General features: G+C 37.2%; 1 protein-coding gene across 1 annotated transcript; it reads right to left on the reverse strand.

Moving 5' to 3' along the window:
• Positions 1 to 433: 433 nt before the first annotated feature.
• Positions 434 to 22576, reverse strand: LOC140149189 (S1 RNA-binding domain-containing protein 1-like). Its single transcript, XM_072171438.1, has 17 exons — positions 22325 to 22576; positions 21370 to 21444; positions 19657 to 19774; positions 18773 to 18911; positions 15777 to 15873; positions 14926 to 15061; positions 13595 to 13800; positions 13112 to 13269; positions 12276 to 12366; positions 11188 to 11295; positions 10508 to 10599; positions 7611 to 7693; positions 6420 to 6526; positions 5351 to 5710; positions 4708 to 4793; positions 2297 to 2413; positions 434 to 1259 (listed from the first exon to the last, which is right to left on the reverse strand). Exons 1-17 carry the CDS (start codon positions 22528 to 22530, stop codon positions 961 to 963), a joined length of 2478 nt encoding a protein of 825 aa, XP_072027539.1. The 5' UTR covers positions 22531 to 22576; the 3' UTR covers positions 434 to 960.
• Between the last annotated feature and the right edge of the window lie 2023 nt (positions 22577 to 24599).

Genomic DNA, 24599 nt, shown 5'->3' on the forward strand with positions numbered 1-24599 from the left:
AAAGTGCAATTTATTTTAGAATTACACAATTAAAGACGTTTTAATCACTAAAAAATAATGTTGATAAACAATATGATGGTGCGTTATCTAATTAAAAAACAACAAATATGTAAAGAAATCGCATTTATTCAAAGAAAATATTCAGGGTTAGATGTGACATTTGAGCAGTGGAAACGCATTTTTAGCGATTTTTGAGCCTTTGCAAGGGTTAATCAGGCTGAAGAAAGCATTTAAAGTATGAAAAACTATATATGTCCGTGTAGATCTCGTTGAGTTCTACCAGAAAAACAACATATTTGATGCCCTAAATGCTCGACAAAGTGTTTGTGGACCAAAGAATGGAAAAAAGGCTATTGGCACCGGATTTTGTAGAATGAGCGATATTTATTTATTTTATTTATATAAAATATTTATTGTAGAATGAGCGATATATGACATGATCTGCTCCATGAGACCAAAGGAGGCATTTTTGAAAATTGATTCACTATAATTATTACCATATACAAGCATTAGGCAATTATATACTGAAAACATCAAGCGTGCTTGGTTCTAAAATTCTAAAGATTTGTGTTGTAATATTTTTCATATGTATTTTATTATATTTTACTCTATATTTTGCCTTAATCGCAGTTTCAAAATTGCTGCCTTTGGTTCCCAAGGACTGGATCATATAACATATACTCATGCATTGTTATTTTTGCAATAGCTGTTTAAAACATAAAATTAAATGTAGTGCATGTATCAATTGCTCAGTGCCAGAAGTTGGCAAGGGCAATAGCTGCCCTATGAACATTTGCCGATTTATATACAGTATATTGTACTCATCTACACATGGCAGCTATTGCACTTAGCCCCTTCTGGCACTGAGCAGTTGATATTTCCACTTTTACAGAAAAAACTCAGTATCTTGCTGATAAATACTGTAGACAGCATGTAGGGTCAAAAGAGACACAGACTGGTTCATAGTACAGCTACCAAATCCAGTCCAATTTTTGTCTTTGGTTTCTGCCCCTTCTGTCCTTTAAGTCTCTCAATATTAATAATCTTCACTTCCAATTTGTCTCCCAATCCTAGAGGTTGTCCTCTTCTTAAAAGTCTTTGGTGTATCCTGCTTGTGTGGAGTAGTCCACTCTCTCCCACACCAATGTCCACAAATGCACCAAAATGGACAACGTTTTTAACGCGACCTGTAAGGGTCACCCCACGTCGAAGATCATCGATGGAGACAAGAGATTTTTTGAAGAGTGGTTTCTCGTATTCTGTAAAGAAAGAGGATGGGGAAGAAGTAAATATTGTTATCACAATGTCATTATTTCAGCACACTTCCATTGACAAGCAACAATGTTATAGGACAAAAACAGAGTCTACACCAACCTCCAAAATCGAACAGGCTAAAAAAACATGGACAACCAATAAGTGTGAATCACAATCTGTGCAAATATCATTGGCAGCGCGCAATCCAAATATGGCAGCCAGCCCACGTAGTTTGTTTGATGCACAACACAGCATGCGCATAGATTACAAATATTTACGTTTACAGCGCAGGGGGTATACTGTTAAATGAATTGGAATGCATATAGCATGTTTATTCATGATTGAAATCAATGTGATTGAAATCAAGCAACCCTGGTGAGGAATTTAAAGGACTCCCGTGACATAGGCAATTTTGGGTAAGTTTGCTCCTTTTAGAGTATGACCCCCCCAGGATTTATTGGAGTTTGTAAGGCACCACATCAAATTTGGTCTTATTGAATTATCGGTGCCCGGTTAGGTACCGATGACTCTTTAACATCACTCCCTGGAGATGTAATAAATTGTATCAAGCATAATAATTAACAGTTGCATAGTGTTATTGTTTTTCATTTAAATAAAAAACGAATGCATTGTACAAATGTTCAGGGTACGATAAAAGTGCCATCGGTAGCTCTCCGATATCGCTATAGGACCAAAAAAGATGTTGTGCCTAAGATACCTCCAATTCCAGTTTCCTTCTCGGCCACAACGATTATACCATATGGCCTGCTGTGTTACGCGACAACATTATTTTGCTTCCTTCATCTTAACCTCCTGAGCACTACCTGCTGATCTAACATTGCCTCTCATTGGTCAATTACATGATTTCTTCACTTTAATCACCAATAAGAATGGAGCTTTGCAAATAATTCACCTCGGTTTTTTTTTGTTTTTTTATTATTCTAACAATGTTGCATTGGGCCAATTGATAATGAAAACTTCATTTTGGCCAATCGGCAGGTAGTTCTTTAATGTACAAAATCTACAGCACAGCATTTCTTACCAGCTCTGATGTCATGATCCATTGGCTGTTGTAATCCATCAAGAATGAGTTGCATTGTGGGTACTCCACATTGAGTATCTGTCGACCCAATCAAGCTAGCAGCCAATTCCTGTACACCTACATCAACAAAAAGTCAAATATTAGACTATGTACTTTTGAGTCCCAACTGTTAAAAACAGCACTAAAATGCAAGATAAACATTATCATTTTTCTGTGGAATTGTTCAAAATGAACAAAAATTGTTATTGAAATCGTTCCTAATGAATTTGTGCAAAGAAAAGAAACAATTTGTGCAGTGTGGTTAACAACCCAAGAGACAGTGATGTTCTATGGGCCACCGTAATACATATTTTTGCTTCTTATACTGGAGCAATTTGAACTCAAAACATGGAATAAGAATGTTTGTATGATGGCTTTCATGAAAGATATAAAACATCATGTGATAAAATTGGACCACCACCTTAAAGGTTCTTGACCAATCAACAGCCTCTATCACCATTTTTCTTCATCAAAATTGAGATTTTGGTATCAGAAGAAAGCTCATATTTTTATTTTTGCCTGAGTCATTTTTGTCATTTAGAGAACAAAGTACAAAATATGGCTCAAGCATGCATATAAACATATTTATTCACCAATCTTTGCACAAGAACAAATGATAATACAAATGAAAGGGAATAATCCGAAATAAATAGGGTGATTATGTAACTGATGCATGCTTGATTCAAATTTTGTTCTTTGCTCTCAAAATTACAAAAAAGGCAATTAGCGTAGCAGGCTGACGATATGGTAAGCCTTTGTTATAATATGGAAGATCTCAAGCTAAGATAGAAAATAGAACATGAAAAATCAGACTGCACCTCTTATTTAATGACACAAGAGCAAATCAATTGAATACCTGAATGGAAGAAGGGCCCAACTCCATCAAAACTGTTTTTGAGATATTAAGAAAAAACTTAATATTTGGAAAAGTTTTATAGACAGAATGTTTTTATCTTCAGGGGACCTTAATACATGAACATACAATTACATACATTCGAAATTATATATGGCCCATTCCATGTCAACTCAGGGATGTGCACCGCACCTCTTCAATTTTTTCTTTTTCTGTGTGGTGGTAGATATTGATGAAAGTAAAATCCGAATATTTGAGCTTCATACTCCATTTAGTTTTCCGTGGTCAATTTGAAATTTAGAGGGTCAGCGTATAAATGTCATTAAATAAAAAATGTTTACAACTCTATGGAGAATACAAACCCATTTGAACTTTGAAGTATCGAGTCCCAAAGTAGAATTAATATCTGGCATCAGAAAATGTTGCTCCAAGGACATATCTTCAACATAGAAGTTGATGGTGGGGCAAAATGTCTGACATTGGTTTTCAGGGGGTCAAAATGTAAAAAATGTATTGTCAATTGGGGTTTTGCTATGGGTAATATTCAGCTAAAAGAATTCTAATAGGCTCAATATTGAATAAGAGTAATGTCCTACCAAAGGGCTCTGACTGGAAAAAAAATGGACAATAAAAATATTTTACTTTTGGAGTTGACCCCCCAAAGTTGGTCCTGGATGGACGATGTTGCATTTTGAGGGCCCTATATCTTTTAAAGTAAAGGAGTTACAAGTTGTCTGATGCCAGATTTGAATTCTACATAAATAAGTACCCCAGAATACATACTTTTCAAAGTTGTAAATGGTTCCCTTTATACATTTATGGACCTCCAACGTTGTCATTCAAGGCTATGTACACATTTTTACGCTGACCCCTAAATTTCAAATTGATGCCATGGAAAACGAAATGGAGTATGAAGCTCAAATTTTCGGAATTTTACTTTCTCATCAATATCTACCACCACACAGAAAAAGACAAAAATTGAAGAGGTGCTGCGGTGCACATCCCTGGAGTTGACATGGAATGGGTCATATGATGTTTACATGGCAACGGTACAGGTCGTAATACGAGCTGGAGTTGGGCCCTTCTTCCACTAACATACTTGCAAGTGCCAGTTCCGTAAGCAGATGTGTTATAAATAGCTACAGAAATTAGGTAATTATCCATTAATTGCACAAGTAGAAGCATGTAATAAAGTTCATTGTAGTGAAAAGCAGATTTCATGGATGAACAAAATTCCTCTTTAATCCAATATTTGTGGAAGAAGGGCCCAATTCCATGGAGTTGGGCCTTTCTTCCTTGAAAACCATGATTAAGTTTAAGTGGAAGACTATTTAGAGAGTGAATTTTGGCTCATCTTTCACACACAAGGAAGAACAATCTGCTGGCAATAAATGCTGGGTCTAACTCATTTTTGTAAAAAAATGGAGTTGGGCCCTTCTTCCACTCAGGTATTCAATTGTGAAAAACACAAAATATGTTCTTCTTTCTCCGAATCAAGCCAATTGTTTTGTAATCTTACTTGTTGTCTGCAGTAACCTTTGCATCTTGCTACGTATGGACGAATGGCCGATTTCAGTCACTTCAGATCCAGTCTTGTTCAAAACTCTTTACATTTGAAAGATAAACATACAAGAAACACATAAGTGACAATCTGATGAAATACTTTGAAACCAAGTTTATTTTATTTTTATTTAACCTGGGACATGCAATCAGTGACTAGCACTGTTCTCCCTTGCTACCCAAGATACAACACAGATAAACAACAAACATGAACTTAAAAATGTGATGTGATCAAGCAAAATTGCTAGATCTGGCATCTTGTATTTTTTGAGACATATTTCAAGGTAATTTCTACTATCAACATTGTCAATAATATTTTGAAATCCCAATATCTCAATTTCCGATTTTATAATACCATAACTTATGAACTCAATATCTTCGCTTAGGAATGTCTGATTTCATCCAGAGAAAACGGTGTTGTGGAGCAAAATATCTCTTTATTTAAGATATGTTAAAACCTGAAAATTGGTAACCTGCCCAAAAGTACCTGTTTTTGACATGATACATCACATTTGTCTTTGTTATATAGTGAAAATAAAGATTAAAACTTTCCTGCCAAAATTACACAATCCTGTGTACACCCATAAGTATTTGTAACTTACTGTTCTGCTATATGGTATGACTCCGGATGGATGCAAGTCATATCTAATGGGTTCGGCTTTACTTCTGTTTTCGCTTTCTTAGTCGTTTTACTCTTAGAAGATGGAGCTTTTCTCTTCCTCCCAGTCTTGGTCAAAGTCTCATGACTAGCTTCATCCTTTGTATCATTATCGGCATTATGGGATGATGAAGCTAATGTGCTAGACTGGGTAAAAATCCTGACAAAACCAACACATTGTTCGTATGTTTTAGGTCCTATTCCTTTCACTTGTAGTAGCTGTTCTCTGTTGACGAATTGTCCATTCTTATCTCGGTGGTCAATGATCTTCTTGGCTTTCCCAACATCCAGGCCGGATATTCTCCTGTAACAGATAATAAACGAGTGTGACATAAATGAGGGGTACTAATTAAGCTAAGCAATTGTCGCACAGATTTTCATAAAATCAGATACACCCCAATACTATAATCAATTTTAATTCCGAAAATCCACACATACAGCAAACAGGTGGTACGAAAACCACAATATGCCAAAATGGCATTACATGTATGATATTAATATTATTTGCCGAGTCATCATTTTCTTGAATTGGATCCGATTCAAACAAAATACAGCAAAAGAGAAGTCCACCAATTATTCTTCTTTAATTTTATGCATGTGTGCATGTTTGTAAACACAGTCAAATGAGGGCACACCCTTGGATACACTCTGACAACTGTGGACACATACTAACTGTGGACGTCCTGTTTTCCTTTCCCTCACCAGCATATTAATAACAACATAAAAATGCATAAGACCATGTCTCATTTGCAGGTGTATTAGTCATGTCTCAGTTGAATTGCAAAACTTCAAGTGGATCCATGGTTTGGGCAATAGATTCAGGTTTACAAGTTATAGGTCCACGTATACCAGTCCTTACAAATGTGAGTGTGGGGGTCAGATAGTGTTCAAAGATCATTTTGTTGTTGCATAATCTTTCTATCGGTTTGCTGCTTATTACACTATATTATAAGTAATCATCTTGGGCATACATCTCGGAAATGAACAACAACAAACACCTATACTCTACACACCTTAGTATAGTTGCTGAACACACATTGAGATCCACACCTACAAAGCTTACACAGTCCTCTACCACTCCATCCAGGGCATCCTTCAGACACTTCTCTGATACATCATGCTGTGAGCAAATCAAAATACCATAATTGTTGTAATTATATTCCTGGTCAAAAGCGTCACCTCACTCCTGGGAGTAGTCAAAACTGTATGGTGTTATGAACCCTGCACATCTCTACTTAGTTTGTTAGGAAACAAACCAAAAGCTTGATGACCTCCCATATAACCGAAAGTCCTTTCCTTGGGGAGGGGTTAAAAAGCCTGTTGGGTTTGAATTGTCAACATTTCACACTTTACGTTAGAGTGAGGGAGGGGATAAGCCTCCTAACAAAAGGACTTTCGTTTATAGGACGTCGTGGAACTTTTGGTTTGTTCCTTTATATGTCACTGGCATGGCTCATCAAACTTCAAAATAGGACAATAGGAGAAATACCTGCATAATTGTTCTTGAGCTGCTTGATGGTGAGGGGTGGGAGATGAACATTATCATACTGTACAATATGTTGTTTTGGCAAGATTAATTTGTTGCAATTTTAGCTGTTCTGAACAAGTTGTAGTTTCTTTTATTTGCAGTTTGAAACAGCTATAAAAAAAAGCCCATGGATCAAAAATGTTTTTTGTTGGCTTTTACATTTGTGGTTGGCTTTTTAAACATTAGAAACTTAAAATTAAACCCCAGTGTTATACAAAAAAACTTTAATTCTGACTAAAGGGGGACTTACATGTAGTCAAACTAAGCAACACAGAGCAAAACTACATGTAGTTTAATTAAAGGCCTATTCAGTGATTTGCTCATTCCAAAAATCGAAAAATTCATTTTGTTAGAAACATAGATATGCTAACAAAGCCTGCTATTGGTTAAGCTGAAACCCATGTATTAAAGACAAAATATGACATTTTACATGAAACTGTAATAACTCTACTGCTACATGTAACTGTCTGGGACTTCAACTTTGTCAATACTGCTGTATTCCCTGTTTTTGCCAATTAGTTTACATTTGAAATATACCTAACGACTATTTTAATGACATATCTTTCACTTTTAAGCAATTTATACATGATTTTCATTTTTTACACTTTCGCTGGGGTCACTGAATGGACCCTTAAACTTGACTTGCATGATGAGAAGCACAGACACCTGTTCTTACCTGATACATTCCTACTCCTATGTGTTTGGGTTCAATTTTGACCAGCTCTACTAAAGGATCCTGAAGCCTTCTGGCTATTGACACTGTAATAATAAAAAAAAATAACAATGAGTACTGGCAAAGCTGTGACAATGAAATGAAATGAATTGGTGACTCTTGAAATGAATATGAAAACATGGTGGCGTAACGGTTAGGGTGTTCGACTCATGATCATGATCACAGTAAGCAGACAGACTATACTCATTTTTTAATATGATTGTATGACATTTGTAATCAACAGTGAAAAACACTCTTGTGTGGACCCTAAGATGAATATAACTAAAGAGATACGGAGCAATAAACAGCTATATTGTTATCACGTATCGATGGTATACCGCGGTCTTCCACGGCAACCGTGTAACAGACAATAAAAAACCTAAATGTGAGTCAATATGCAGCTTTATGGATAAGTATTTGTAATTTGGTTTGCGCATTCTGTTAGTTCTTTTTTATACTATAGTATTTACTGTAAACAACATTCTGACCCCAGTGTATTGAGCCCGGAAGTGAAGCCATGAAACTGATTTGAGCGTGTGCAGTAAGCAGGCAAGGGTAGAGCTAGCGCCATTTACATAACAACATCCATGGGAGACTTGGATCGCTGACCAAGGTATGAATGAGGCTTCATATCTCTTTAGTTATATTTGTCTCAGGTGTGGACTGGATCTAAACACAAAGTTTATATTGATGAAGGATACATATATCTTTAATGCAGTAAGCAAGATATAGTGATAAGGCCTAAAACACAATAGAGCCCATCACATTAAGGGGGTACTACACCCATGTGGTAAATTTGTGACTATTTTTGCATTTTTCTCAAAAAATAATTACACACTGGTAACAAAAGTTATGTATATTATTGGGGCAAGGAATCCAATTACTACACTGAAATTTCAGTGACTCAAGACAAGCGGCTCCGTATATATGATAGGAAACAAGGTACATCCTAGCGGTACCTTATTTCTGATCATAAATAACAAACCGCTTGTCTTGGGTCACTGAAATTCCAGTGTAGTAATTGGATTCCTTGCCCCTATAATTAGGGATGCCCACTCTGAATACAGTTTCCACTAGAACGATTTTTCATTTACTGTGTGTGTGCACTCACACACGTATTGTCTATGGAGAAACTGATCGATACAAGAAATCCCAGGCATGTTAAATGGCGTACATACTTGTTTTGATCCAAATGTAGGCCTATATCAGGGTGTTTCAAGAAATTCCTGATTCCACCAGAAAACATTCACCAAACTTTTTCCTGTTTGGTCAGTAAATAGAGAGGACCTTCCTGCATGAAGAGATCAACTTTTTTAATGAAAAATTTAATGAGATGAGAACTACAACAGGTTGAAGTGACACCATTCCGTGCATCAGGTGTTCAAACGCAATTATCTCCGAATTTGGAGTGAATCAGACAAGCAAACTTACATACTCATAAAATTTAACTATTTATGAAGACAAAATGTGTAGGATGTTAAGAAATTTAAGAATGTTTAAGCCTACGCTGCCCATCTCAAATCATGCACTTCCCTGCACTTCTCACTACCATGTCCATTTCATAGGGAGTATAAAAACCGGGGACCATCATGGCTTCCATGCACACAGTGTATTGCTCAATGTAGTAATGATAACCTTTGAGTTGGAGCAAATTTCTCAAAATTGGTAGTGATTAATGTTACCAAACTTATGCCATGATGAAATATAATAATTTTTGAAGATAAAATGTGCTGACCTTAAAAGATTGAACAATGTTTAAGACTACCGCTTTTCATTTGAAATAATGCACTTATTGTTCATCTCCTCTGTGGAGATATTTTCCATGGCGGCCATCTATGATCATGCTTGAGGTTTCAACAAACAAACCATGGGTTTTGAGGTCTTATAGTTTTTTGTTGTATGTCAACAAAATCGATTAAATTTTCAGGATGATCTTATTTTCATGTTGTTATAAGCAAATATAATGTTCCAGATAAGATAGTTAATAAATACATTAAGAAAAAGTACCTTAAAGTTGCACTTTCTGTTAGTATTCCTTTTTGGACTTTAACTTTTTAACATGTTCTAGCAGCCCTATATAAAACCGTGACACTCGAAAGGCCATATCTCTGGAATGAAACGTCCGATTAAGATTATTTAAACACCAAAATGTTTCTTTCATCAATTCCCATCCAATAAGTTAGGTCTGAATCAATTTAAAAGTACTTCAATTTTTAGTGGACATGCCTACTATAATATACATAACTTTTGTTACCACTGTGTTATTAGTTTTTGAGAAAAATGCAAAAATAGACACAAATTTATCGAGGGGTGTAGTACCCCCTTAAGAAGCATGTCTTATAAAAAAATATACCTGAGGTTCTTGAGCAACTATTAAATGTGTCACATAAGATTGAACCAATATGACAATCATCTTGAAAATCAGTTCCTAATTATTTAGTCCAAACTTTTACCAACCTGTTTTAGCACAACAGCCATTAAGAATTTATGGGAGGCAAATGTCTGCTCATTTATTGTTTAAAAAATGTTGGTATTTATACAGCGCCTTTCACATGTGCACATGTGGCAAAGCGCTTTACATTTATTCCGCTGTTGTCAGAATATGTCAGCTGCCATACAATGCCCAAGGCATGCGCATGCCTTTGGGCAGTGCTCAATGGACAATATTCATAACAGCTCCCCATTTTACTCCTGGGTGGAGAGAGGCAAGTAAGATAAAGCGCCTTGCCCAAGAGCACATTTTTTATCATTTTGTAAATAAAGCTCTATGATCTTTCATAAATGGTGCTATATAAATCCCCTAAGAAGTATTCAGCACTACAATTATACAGAAAAAAATGCCACTCAAATTTTATTCTTACCAGCACTTCTCAAATTTGGATCCAAATCAGGCATCTCTTTTGCAGCATCAGGGGATACACTCCAAATACTAGCACCACTCTCATCCACTATACTGCAAGTATAAAATATGACAATGAGCTTTGCTTAATCTCTACACACAGGCTGCATGTATAGATTGAAGGTTACTATTCTGTTCCAATCAGAAAATATGGCATTTGAAATAACAGGATATCATTTCCCTCCATTTTTATGAAATGCCACAAACTGAATAGATTACGTTGTACATATTGCACTCATTTAGATTTTTGTCTTCTGTGCAGAACCCGTCATCAGTGACATGCCAATGTACCTGCAGCATGTTACTGACAAAGTCGTCCACATAAAAGTCAAAACTAAGTGTGGGTAAAAAATAAAGACTTGTACAACATATTCAATTTATATGTTTATGACAGTCATGGTGAATCTATCTAAATGCAGAATACAATACTTCACATTCACAACATTATTTTTCCGCTCCACAAAAATGAATAATAGCTGTGAGACACTATTGTGTTTTTGAACCTAATCGACCAAAATCTTCAGTTTGCCAACAATAAGTACATGTATGCAATTTTTTTTGCACTATCCCAATCTGCTGAAATCTTGAAATCAACATACAGTTTAAGCTTTCTCATTTAGTTATAACAAAACATTTGCTTACCAATACATAACATCCAGTGGTGCAAAGGCCCCATTCTTAATCAGGTCAGCAAAATATGTCTCTGTTTCCCTGCAGGCTGTACCATTGCCAATAGCTATTGTTTCACACCTGAATGGGATTAGAATTGGAAAATAAACTTACATTTACTGCTTACACTTCAACCTTTACATTTTTAAAACTTTCAAATGTGTTTTTATCATAACTATCTTTATATTTTAACATCTTTGTCTTAAATCAAATGTTTGTTCAAAATGACCAACATCATGAATACTCTTCTTACCACACCTATGTTTCTTTAGCTTTTAGGCATATGACATAAAACTAGGGCCGGTGTCGGCACCATTTTTTTGATGTTGACATGTCGACATATTTCTTATCTTGACATCGACTGAGTGTCGACATACATTTAGGTTCCAAAAAAATACCAGGACTTTTTTTTTTCATGATTTCATAAAAATATCTAGAAACACCGTCGGCAATTTCAGCAAATTTCCAAGATGGCCGTCTTCATAGCGAGCATGTAGCGATGAAGTGTACAATTTACACCGGAAAACAAGGCATAATACTGCCAAAAGTATGCCCCCCTGAAGGCAAATAACATGAAAAATTGGCGAAATAGTAGGTAAAAGATAAGATTTGGCATTGCATTTTGTTGAAAATACATCGGAAATGGCCAATATTTTGAGTGAAAATGAGCTTGCCTGACGAAGTTTTACTGGGCCATTGCCTTAGCACTATGTCGCCCGCCATGTACGAAATTCTGTCGATATGTTGACATAATTCACTTTGTCGACAGGATTCCGACAGAGGACCTGTCGACACTGGCCTTACATAAAACCAAATAATTTTCACCAATTATATGCCAAATAAACTTTAGCCATAGGTTTCAACATAAAAAGTTTTCAGATTTTTTTCTCAAACTAACAAGAGCTATCGTAACAACCACTGAACCAATACTAGGTTTGTTTGTACTCATTTTTCATGCCGATTCCAAATAACATGGTCATGAAAATTTAAATTCTGATATTAAATTCAAATCTTGTCGTCTGCAGTTGACACCCGCATGGAAAGAGTCAATCAATTATTACCTGTGTTGGTGAAGTACTTCAGCTATCATATTCCTTTGTGCATAGGCATTGTTGGGTTGAAGAAACATGAAGCCTGTGTACAAGATGTTACCTGCAACAAAAGCAAGCACAATACAGTTTGCAAGATGGAGATAAGCTTAACTATTTTACATATCACTGTTACCCTATATTTCTCCATTGTTACCAAAATGAGCTAAAGGATTTGTGACATCACAATAGTGAGTGGTAGATGTTAAGTTTTTATAGGAAGTATAGAGTTTATTCACTGGACATTTTTGCTGACACAACATAGCACATTGATACAATTACAAAATCTAATATCGCAAATAAGCAAAATTTGTGGGGTTTTTGCGACATTGATATTAAATAAGAAGAAACAAAATCTTGCAGGATCAGAAGCAGGCTAGCGAATTTTTAGTTAATATTCTCAATGACATGTTGAATAAGTGATCTGGTATCAGCAAACTTGCGGATCCAGTCCAGTCATACCAGTCGGCGTAAACTTATTAGGCCAGTCTGGTATGTAATGATATTGGGTTAGCCACACTGATGGAATGGACCCAAATTATAAAGAAAAGTTAACAAAGCTATCACTTTTACATGTTAAACCAATTCCAGTTGAAATCCACACACCCCTACGGAAGACGTGACCTTGATTTTCCACAAAGGGAGTGTAAATTTCAAATGGAGTTACCTGAATGGGTGACTCGATTTGAAATCTACACCCCCTTGTGTGGAAGATTAAGGTCATGTCATCCATAGGGGTGTATGGATTTCAACTGGAATAGCCCATTAGTATAACCAGTCACTAGTTGCTGTGTTTGCTATTTACTTACCAATAGGTGATGTGACAGCCAATTTACATCCATGCTTGAAGCCTGGGTCTACTCCCATCACTGTCTTTCCTCTTATCGGTGGAGTTAGAAGAAGTCTTTGAAGATTCTGACCAAACACATCTATAGAGGCCCTCTCTGCATTCTTAGTTAACTCAGACCTGGTATTATGACAATAATGTCAATTAATCGCATGTCAACTCATACTGGTTAAACTTTCCTGTTAAGATGGGTCAGAGAGGAGCATAACATAGCGGTGTTGCACTCAAACACTGAAACAAATAAAGCTGACACACAAGAGGAATGGTATGGATTGAAAGTAGATCCCAAGGCTTCATATAAGGGATGTCATTTCCACTCCATGTGCAAGACTTTTTTGGGAGAAGCAAAATGCTCAAAACTTTTGTTTTTATACATTATTAGCCTATGGAAATATAAATTTGATCACTGGCTTCCAACATCTCACCCAAACATAAGTAAGCTTACCTGATTTCTCTAACCACCAGTGGGAATATCAGTCTATTGTAAGCATCTTCAATAGACGTCTTGACCAACCCTTGGACTGCACCTGGCGCACTACTCTTCACCCATCTGAGCTCACACCATCTCTTGAAGTTATTCACTGTGTTATCTGGCAAGACAACTTTCACTGACAGGATCTTGAGGTTCTCTCCTCTATTTATGGCCAACACCTATAGATAATAATATCATCCTTCTGTTATATATCCAACACAATTTATATATCCAACACAATTTATATATCCAACACAATTTATATATCCAACACAATTTCAACCATGATGACCATAAACTTAAACATCAGCAGTTCGAGTTTAATACAATATCATGTTCTTTGGGTAACTACAGTGTTTCAGAGTATAAAATTAAGTCATATTATCCTTAGATGAGCACACAGTTAGATAGGGCTAAAAACTGTTATAATGTCTCAAAGCCGTTACGCGCATTCGTTTTCCTAGTGCATCCATGTCAGCTAAAATGGCAAATCCATTTTTATTTCCCTTTTTCTTTTTAAAGTTTTTTGTAATAAAATCATGAACTTCTGCGACAAATTTGGAAGAAACATTACTTGATTCAATACTCACATTATAAAACAATTGATATTTGTACTTCAATTGTGTAAATCAACCACAATTTTATGCTGTGTAGTTTTGAACACTCGAAAATGACATCTTAATTTTAAAAAAAGTCTTAAAAAAATCCCAGCATTCCGCATTCATAACAATTTTTTAGCCTAACAAATGATATCTGTACATATAAAAGAGGCCGGATATAAAGGGAGGTTGGACTGTAGAAGCAGGCCTTGCCGTTTGAGGCGAGCGATCGCTCTCGCTCGCCACCGCTCGCCCAAACTCAATTTCTAGCGAGCGATTTTCCACTCGCCAAAGACACTAAATATCGCCGCTGCGAATCGCCCAAAATTGAATCCAATATCAATTTACATGCAAGTTTCAGCACTTCAGTGTATCCTGTATCCGATCTACCGTAATAAGTTAGCCTTGAACTCTGGATACGAAAGAAAGGTTGTGAAGCTTTGTGAACAACTGGTGTGTAATATTGTTTCATATTAATATATGAATGATTTTTCAGACCTAGCGAGTGATTCGATTAAAATGTAGAGAGTGATTCGACCACTCGCCTAGCATCATGTTAGCGAGCGATTGACCACTCGCCTTTAAAATCTAGACGGCAAGGCCTGTAGAAGACTAATCAATTTTTGGCAAAGTGCCCTACAATTATGGTTTAACCACTCAAGTTACAGCTGCTCAAGAATATTTCTCCAATAACATTTTACTAACCTGATGTGGCCTGATCGAGTTCAGTGAAATTCTGTATGCAGAGTAATTGGCAAATTTGGCAGTGTCTGGGTGTTCCTCTGTTCCTTTCTTGGGTTTAACTTTAGTTGATGTGATTGTAGCTCCATTCAACTTGATGCTGAAATCAATGAAAAAGGATAGTAATGTCAAGTTGTATTTAGAGATTTGTTAAAAAATAATGAAAATGCCCTATGTCGACATTTTTACTGCTATAAAGTTTCTCGCAAAAACAGATTTTTTGAGAACGTCAAGCCAAATTTTCTCATGTTTTGTGACTCTGACAAGATTTGCAATTAGTATATATTAATTAGAAAATGAAAGCTCATGGGAGTCACATGTAACTCTTGTGACATTAGCCTGAAATACCCATACAGCATGACCATTGACCAAACCTACCAAGAAGAACTTTGAAATTAGAATTCATTTTTTCCCAGCTCACATAATGTAGAACATCAAAGAAGATATTAACCCTAACACCAAACCCTGCTTTTTGCTATCGGAAGTTAAAGAAGATACAAAAATGGAGAGAAGATGAACAAAGAAGTCACTTGGCACCCCCGGGATTTCAACCTTTGACGATCATGGACCGGTAGCTACACGGGTAACGCTGCCCCGGGCAGCGATTCCGTGAGCGTTTAATACTTAGCGTGATTGCGTCATCGCAGACCCTGGTATTCACACACGCGCAGTGGTTTTCATCGTGGTGTTTTGTGGTATTTATGGGTGTTAGGGTTAATGAAACGACAAGCTTGCCCCTTTGTTCACTTCCAATAATGTCCTTAAAAATGCAAAAATAAAAAAACTTGAAATCATTTTTTCCAGTACACACTTACAGGTTCCTGATTTTGTCCAAGCAATCCTTGTCTTTTGATATTATGTCAGCAATAATATGCTGACAACCTTTTTCAACTTCAGCGTAAGATGCTAGACCTGAAAAAGATGTTAAAAAACCTAAATAATACATCTTCTCTAAACTTTGCTTTATTCACTATATCTTCCTCTCTCATGAAATTGCATCATTTCATCTGGTACTAAAATGTGTACATTGGTGGTGCTTTAATAAAATACTGTTAAACATTGCAAGAGAATTACTGGAGGATTACAGAGCACTGCTACATGTAGAGTATTGCTGGAGCATTGCAATTGAGGTGCAGAAAGTTCAAGTGGTTCAATTCCACGTCCCAGTGAACAATACCAAGAATTACTTACCACACTTTTCACAGCCCATGAAGAAGTACTGAAAACCAAACTTGGGGTTGGAGGAGATGTGTATGTGCTTCTGGATGAGACTACAGACAAGGTTGGGATGTGTGCTTCAGCCCCATGAGAACTACCTGCCGATTGGCCAAAATGAATATTGTATCCAATTTTGAACCAATCAAGGAGGGTATTAATAAGATCATTTGCAAATGCAAGTTTGATCATAAATAGTTTAAAGCCTAGTCATAATTGGCAATTGAAATGAGCATTTCAAGTTATCAACCAATCAAAAATGGTGTTAGATGACCAGTAGTGCCCAGGGGATTATAGCTCTGTTGATTTACACAACAGAGAACTTTGGAGAGCATCTGCTCCTTGCTGGAGTGGAATTTTGACAAGAGTTAATTACACAACTGTATCACAGACAATGATCCGTGTCTTGAATAATCATGTAGTATTGATTTTGACAGAGTACAGGCAGTAGTGTCAGTGTCATTAATCCTGAAAACTTACATCCCTGCATTTCAGATGACAAAAACCACAGCTGCAGGCTTAAGAAATCTGAAACAGCTCTTGACAAGATGGACTACATGGTAGCTTGTGCAGCATTTGTGTCCGAGCATTCAACCAAAATACATTCGCTAACAGATCTGCAGAACAAATAAAGCTCAAATGCCAACCATGTATAGGAAACTTTCCGACCTCATAATGGTGTTTGATTTCTGTGCATCAGCAACACCAGATGATTTCCGAGAAAAAACCAAAGAAGCATTGTCCATGTGTGACAATCCAGATGACAGAGATCAGTGTGTTGATTTTCTGGCATCAATTGCAAAGCATCCAGCTTGGAAGACCATCCAATTCAAGGAGCAAGAGTGTTTGATCCTCGGCAACTTCCATCTACAGAATTGGCAACTAAAGCAAACTACTTGGATGTGTTTCCTAGTTTGGAAACTCTACCAGATTTGGAGTGGCATTTGTACACCTCTGGATGCAACATTGCTAAAGGTGCAGACTTAGCAACTTGGTGGAGTTCGCAAGAGCAGTGTCTACCAACGCTTACCAAAGTAGACAAACTATTGTATGTATGCCGGTAGCATCTGTGAACATTGAACGGTTCTTCACAGTCTATAACAACCTTTTCAGTTGTAAACGCACAAATTTGATGGAAGAAAATCTGAAGTTGCTGCTTGTGCTCAAGTTTAACCATGCATTGTTGCCTTATACATTACACTAGTTTAAACAGCCTTTCAAATATGAAAACAAGAGAAAAATGTTTCATTTGACATTTACCTACCAACCATATTATTTTCTACACAGTGCTAACAGTGAGTTTAAAAAACAAACAAAAAACCTTTGAGTGCATTCAGTAAGGTTGGTAAAACACTTTGAGGCACCAAAGTAGGTGCATTTCTGAAACACAAAACTTTCAGTACCATACATAAGTGCATTCAGTGAGTTTGTTAAAAAACAACTTTAAGACACCAAAGAAGGTGCATTGAAAAAAGCACACAAGTATTATTTGCACACAAGTGCATTCAGTGAGGTTGTTAAAAACAACAACTTTGAGGCACACTGAGAAAAAAGCACACAAATATTGTTTGCACACAAAGTTTCAGCACACAAGTGCATTCAGCGAGGTTGTTAAAAACACTTTGAGGCACCAAAGTAGGTGACCGAAGTAGATGCATTTTAACTTTAAAGGTTACCAGGCAGTTACCACTTATATGTAACTTTTTTGTCAAAACAAGATGGTACAATTATGCACTTTTCCATTTGTGGTCAACTGGTACTAGCTTGAGATACTCTAGCTGTAATACAGGTTTACATTTACTATCTTACATTATCTTGCTGTATTTCAGCTAGAGCGCCAGACGACAAGCTTCCTGGTTTTTTTTAGAACAATACTGTTACGTAAGACGAAGAAGAAACCCGCCCTGGAGCCCGCCCTACTCATTATTTCATTGTACTTATTGCAATTTGCCTCCACACATTACGTAATCAACACAAAGCTTTTGTGAGGACTAGTGAGTGGATAAGAAATTGACAGCGGAGGCTACAAACGACACGCCGATTTTTAGTTGTCAATCATGAATTGCCGCAACGTTTTAATATTTTACTGTATGGCATTCCGCAAGCACCATGACAAATTATGCCATATTTTTCCAAAGATCATCTCATATGAAGTAAGCTGAATGCGATCTGTACTTTTGTTACATTCCGATCGCTTTTGATCACCGATTATCGGCGAATTTGCTTGAAAACACATGAGTTCATGTTGTGTAAACATAATTAGCATGAACACAAATGAAATTACGATGCAATACAATGCAATTTGAATGCGCAGCAGATCTATAGAAATAAGGCTGCCCGGTTTATGCAGAATTAGACCACGTCCGACTGGTACCCACATAACTTTTTCAATAAACTGCACACAACGTTGTGTGGGTTGAAAGTGCACACAAGTTGTGTGGGTACCAGTTGACCACAAACTGACTATATAAATCAGTAAACCCTTGAATCATTTTTCTTTTGCCAATGGTAAATCTCTGTTCTCTTGAGCTGCAAGCCGGACTCCATGTACATGGCTTTTGAAAAATGTATCAGAGCCTACTTTATTATTACTCACCTTTCTGAGAAGGTTTGACGAAGTTGTTTAAATTAAACTTCCATGGCTCCTCAAGTGCAACTTTCGCTGCTGGTTCTAATCCCAACTTTCTGGCTCGCTCTGCCAGAGTAGTCTTACTCCCAGTCTTGTATGGTGCGTACTGTGAATATTAATAAAGGAGAAGTCGATAGCTAAATGTCTGTACAGGAAACATGTAAGAAGTTTTTCATGTTAAAATTAGCTGCTGGTTTTGGACATTTTTTTAAATTTCTGTGTTTACTTGTCTTTTTGGTACACCAATGCAAATGGGTACAAACTAAAGAAAACTATTGAAATTATGTATAATGACAAAGCTGCTTCACTCTAACAAAACCCATTGGTTTTTAGCAAAGAAAAGATAAGAGCACATAAAGAACTGTTATCAAATTAAACATTTTTCTGAAAAATTTCTAAATGCCATTGATGCACAAATTGCCTTTATTAGAAAAATGAGCTAACTGGAAGCATTTTAAAACTGCTATGGAAATGGCAAATGACACTTGAACACCAAGTAAACTATTTTGAAAATAGCAAGTGACAAAAGGTGGTTGGGTGTCTATTTTTAACTTTCAGCTCTCAAACGGAACTTAAAAGTCATTTCATACTTCTTCGTTGGTAGGACGTCATCTAACTTTTGGTTTGTTTCAGTGGTGTGGTATAGGTGATTTTAACCCTAACCATCACTTGACCCTTGACCCATACATGTATGCATAGTATACCAAATGTTCAACTTCTTACGGAACTTAAAAGTCATTGCATACTTTCGTTGGTAGGACGTCATCAAACTCACTGGTGTGATATAGGAAGATGATTTTAACCCTTCCCTCACTTGACCCTTGACCCATACATGTATGCATAGTTCTTACCAAGTGTTCAACTTCTTCTATAGTCCTTGCATTGCGCAATGCTCCTTTCAGTCCACCAGTCATCTTACCAGACTTGGTGACCTGTTTAAACACTGCTGCCACTTTCACTTCCACTGTCCTGAAATCATAGTTAACATTGAAATAGGTTATCAACTAGGAGCCTGTTCACACTAGTGGGAATAGCTTCATTCGAGAAAGATTAAAATTGATTCATGCAATGAAGGTCAAGTTTTTTTTGAAAAAGTGAATTTACAATGTGAACGCACATTTGGCTGGATGAAGCTAAGTGCTATGTACTAAGTGACGTCTAGAGCCATGTTTCAATTGGGAGTACTTCCATCGCTAGGCAAGCGAACCGAACCGAACATGCATTTACAATGTATGTCAATCTTCTTGAATCTGTGCTTAGTGTGAATGAAACCACATCTTTATTCGATCGTCATTTAGCAATTAGCACAAGGTGAACGTACACTTAGTACGTAAGCTTTAGTATGCTTTATTTTAACTAATGAAGATTAGTCTTTGTCTAAGGCCAAAAAAAAAAAAAAGGTTTGTCTCACGAACCCGCGCGCATAAGTATGTGAAAGCGATACAGCTGCGTTTGTCTACGGCGCTGACCGCCTTTTTAAAGGTTTTTTTTTTTTTCCCGATTTTTCCGGTTCCGATAGTTCGACCAACGTAGTAAAATGAATTCCTCAATGTCAGAAAACCATCGAAAATGTCAGGCAGCGCGTATGCCATTAGTGTTGCAGATAGCCCGTAACCCACACCGTAGCCTCAGTCTCGCTAGTTTCACGCCATCCTTGCAACGGCACGGAGGCGTAAAGCCGGCGAAGCAAAGTGGATGCAATATAAAAGGACTTAGCCTCACGGAGAACTCTGCGATCGAGTGAAGCCATGTTGTTTTCATAAATTTTTGTATTTTTTGTAGCTGTTTTTTAACAAATTTTTTACCGTTTATTTCAACATGATTGTTCGTATTCGTATAGTTAAAACAGGGGGGACTGTGCTGAGGAATTGGGCACTGCATCGGTGCGCCGATTCGGTTACTCAGCCCTCTAAATATTCACCTCTATGGAAACATCAAATCTCGCTCATACCAACATTTGTATCGTAACTTTGTATTTTGCACTGATTTTTAATAGTGATCAGCTCTAGGAAGGCAAATAAAATACAGTTACAGAATATTAACATTGTAAATTTGTTGCTTCTCTTTCATTGTAAGACCACTTGTAGTTTTCCAATACCTGTCTTGTGATTTTCATTTGTCTCAGGCTAAAAAAAAAAAAAAAACGCATTAGCATAGCTTCTAAAAAAAAAAAAACAAAAAAAAAAAAAAAGCATAGCACTTAGCTTTTTTGGCAAATGTTCGTGAGACAAACTTTTTTTTTTTTTTGCCTAATGAAGATATCATATAATGCGAATGGGGTCATGGACACACAAACAACAACAGACAACAGTAATTGTATGAAGACCTCAATCTTAGCAAGATAAATTCTCAATCTGAATTGACTAGCTGATCTTATGATAATGATCTGGTATACGAAAAGCTTTCAGCTCGGATGATTAAAAAAAAAACTAATATTTAAAATACCAACAGAATTACAAACATAGTTATTTCTTCATGAAGTTAGAAATCAATATAGTACAGTGTAATATACCTAACACAACTTTGTCTATGACACTTTAAATTTACTTGATTTACAGACTTACTTGAGCTCTTCACCAGCTGCTGCAACGTCCCTTATTTTCTCTGCCTGCATACCATTTGTCATCTCCTTTCGATATCTGCAATGGAATGCAAGTACAAGTATGTCTGAATAAAGTGCAACAACATCAAAATGCCAAAATCAGGGAGGACTTTGTGCAGGCCTCGAAATAAGGAAAAAATCAAAGGGCCCCTGGACATTTGCCTCTGAAATTCAGGGGTCCTCGCTAATTTCCAAGAGCCCCATAACATCACAGTATGAATAAAGTGTTTTTCCGGGAAGAGATCGTAGGAGATTTCCATTCACAAGCATGATGATTTAATTTTTTCTTGACATTCAAGTTTGCAAGTGACAATCTCTTTTAAGCACACCTGTATGTTAGAGTGAGTACAGTAATTTTGCACTTGTGTTATTCTCTAGACCAAGCTAAGCGTTATATTAATTCATGATGAACCCACATTTTTACAGTACATAGCGTATACGCATGCGCAACGCAAGTGCATACATACGTTAGGCATGACCGCGTAAAATTTCATCATGCCTGGAACTTATGTATGAGCTGTGTGCATACACACTTACAAGTTTAATTCAGTATTTTGAGGTAGCAGCTAAACATTGCCGTTTTATTCTGTAGTTTTATTGCTGAAATCAACAAGAAAAATCACTGATCATTTTGTAAGGCTAAGTGGCAATGATTAACTGACATTTCTTATGAAATAATCATGACCTTAAACTTGTTTTCAATGTTGAAAGGGATTCAATCATGTTTCACCGTTGAACAAATTTTTATCTTTCATGCTTCACCGTTGTTTAACATGTTTACAACCCATGACCGATGCGTCTGTTCACGCTAACTTACTTAACTTCACTCGCGAAGTAAACACATAGACGACACGGACACATCAATGTTAAACGGTGATGAACAACGGTGAAACCTGATTGAATCCTTAAATATTTACCTTGATATAAATGGAATAGAGCAGCCATCATCCAATAGTTTCAATACATTAGCCACAGCCCAAGGTTCCTCTTCACATATCTTCTGTACCACCATATCAGTAAGGTTCCATGCCATTGTAATGACTTCATTGCTGGGGTCTGCTTTGCTTGAAGATGGCCCTGCCTTCTCATCACCAAGTGGTGGCTTAGATTTCTTTGGAGGCATCTTGATTGCTAGAATGTCTTTGAGTTAAACCAAAATTACCCACCAATGTCTCTGCAATTAAATCAAATATTTGATTTGAAATTGTCTACTTGAATAAATGTCCACAAATGTAAGCAGTGGTGGCACCAGGGGGGATGGGGGAAAATTCCCCCTCCCCCAGTCAGAACTCTTGCTCCCCTAGTTGCCTCCCATAAAAACCCAAAATTACGAAAATGTCTACTTTTTACTGCAATTTTGCACAAAATTTGTTGAATTTTGCCCGCCCCCCCTGAAATTCACTTTGCCCCCCATAAAAAAAAATTCCTGGCACCGCCACTGGTTTTAAGTTCTCCTAGAAGACTGTTTCAAATTAAATTGAAAAGACTTGCGGGACACAAGTGCTTTGAGCGGGTCCCCGCTAGATGAGTAATGGGAGTGTACATTAAAATTACTAAAAAGGTAGAATCATTAAAAAGGGTAAATTTTATTTATCTAAACTTGTCCCTTCTTTCTTTTCAGTTTCTTCAACATGGGCCTAAATACTGCATGACGCAATTCTGCATAAATTTCAAGATGGTGAATTTGCATGTATGTACATGATCCACCAGTGGAGCTTCTGCGACCCCTACGCAGAACTTCCGATAGTGGATTAACTGCGCCACGGTGGACGCAGAAAAAGAATCCACTGACGGATTTTCGGCGCACATGCGCTGAAACAACCCTCCGTGATATAGGCGCCGGTGGAGTATTTCTGCGCATGCGGTCGCAGTATGGTTGCAGGAATCCACTGACGGATTTTCGGCGCACGTTTTAAAAAAGAATAACTTAGAAAGTATGAAATGTATATATACAGAGTGAGTCGGAAGTTAGAACGGTGGAGTATTTCTGCGCACGGTCGCAGGGAATCCACAGTCGGACTTTTCGAAGACGCGTCGCAGAAACTCCCCTCCGTATATAGCGCCGGTGGAGTATTTCTGCGCAAGACGGTCGCAGGGAATCCACAGTCGGACGTTCGGCGCACGTGCGCAGAAACTCCCCTCGTATAATAGCTCCGGTGGAATATTTCTGCACACGGTCGCAGGGAATCCACAGTCTGACTTTCGGCGCACGTTTTTCTTGAATTGTTATGATTTAATATTGGCCTACCCTAGAATGTTTCATAAGAGATAATAAAAAGGTAGAAAGTAAGAAATATTATTTAGGCCTATATTTTTCGAGTCAGAAGTTACGGTTCTGCGCATCGGTCGCAGGGAATCCACAGTCGGACTTTCGGTGCACGTGCGCAGAAACTCCCCTCCGTATATAGCTCCGGTGGAGTATTTCTGCGCACGGTCGCAGGGAATCCACTGACGGATTTTTCATGCGACGTTTAAGAAAAAATGGCAGAAAATATGAAATATTATTTATATTTTTAGAGTTGGAAGTTCCTTAGACCTCAAGGTCGAAACTGGCGTGGCACACCCTACCAAAAATTTTTGAGTGCCCCGGGACTCAATTCCGGGACTCACTCACACCCTTAGTCATTACAAGATTTCCTTCCATTACACTGAATACAAAATCAATACAATTTACTGCAACTTTCAAATCTTGGGATACATTGATTTAAATGTACGCTGTGACGTCAAAATATTTAATCAATTGCTGCAAATGAGGTGTCAAAATGTGCAGAAATTAATTCTGCTTCCAACGCATTTTACAAATTTGTAATACAATCACCCGTTTTTGAATAATGGTCATTATTTAAGGGGGTTAGTTACTTTTTTGAGATGTTTATACACTTGTCAGTTGTATGACCCACCATACGACCCCCGGGAAAGGTGCGTCAAGGGTGGGTCATTTACCACCATGATAATGACGAAGGGGACCGTCATTGTAGCCTTTGGTCCGTCACGACTGTGGGTGTGTCAATGTCAGTCAATTTACATACGTGCGTCATGATATCCCCGCTGTCAAAAAGGCCACGGTCGACACCGAAATACTCTCTACAGGCCCAACAGACTTTCCTTTTCACGTATTTAAAATAGACCTGGATTTAAAATACTTTCATTTTTTAATACGGATGTACATACCTTCTTCTGTCTTCAACAAAA

This window comes from Amphiura filiformis, chromosome 1 (assembly GCF_039555335.1).
Source record: "Amphiura filiformis chromosome 1, Afil_fr2py, whole genome shotgun sequence".
In the NCBI taxonomy this organism is placed as follows: domain Eukaryota; kingdom Metazoa; phylum Echinodermata; class Ophiuroidea; order Amphilepidida; family Amphiuridae; genus Amphiura; species Amphiura filiformis.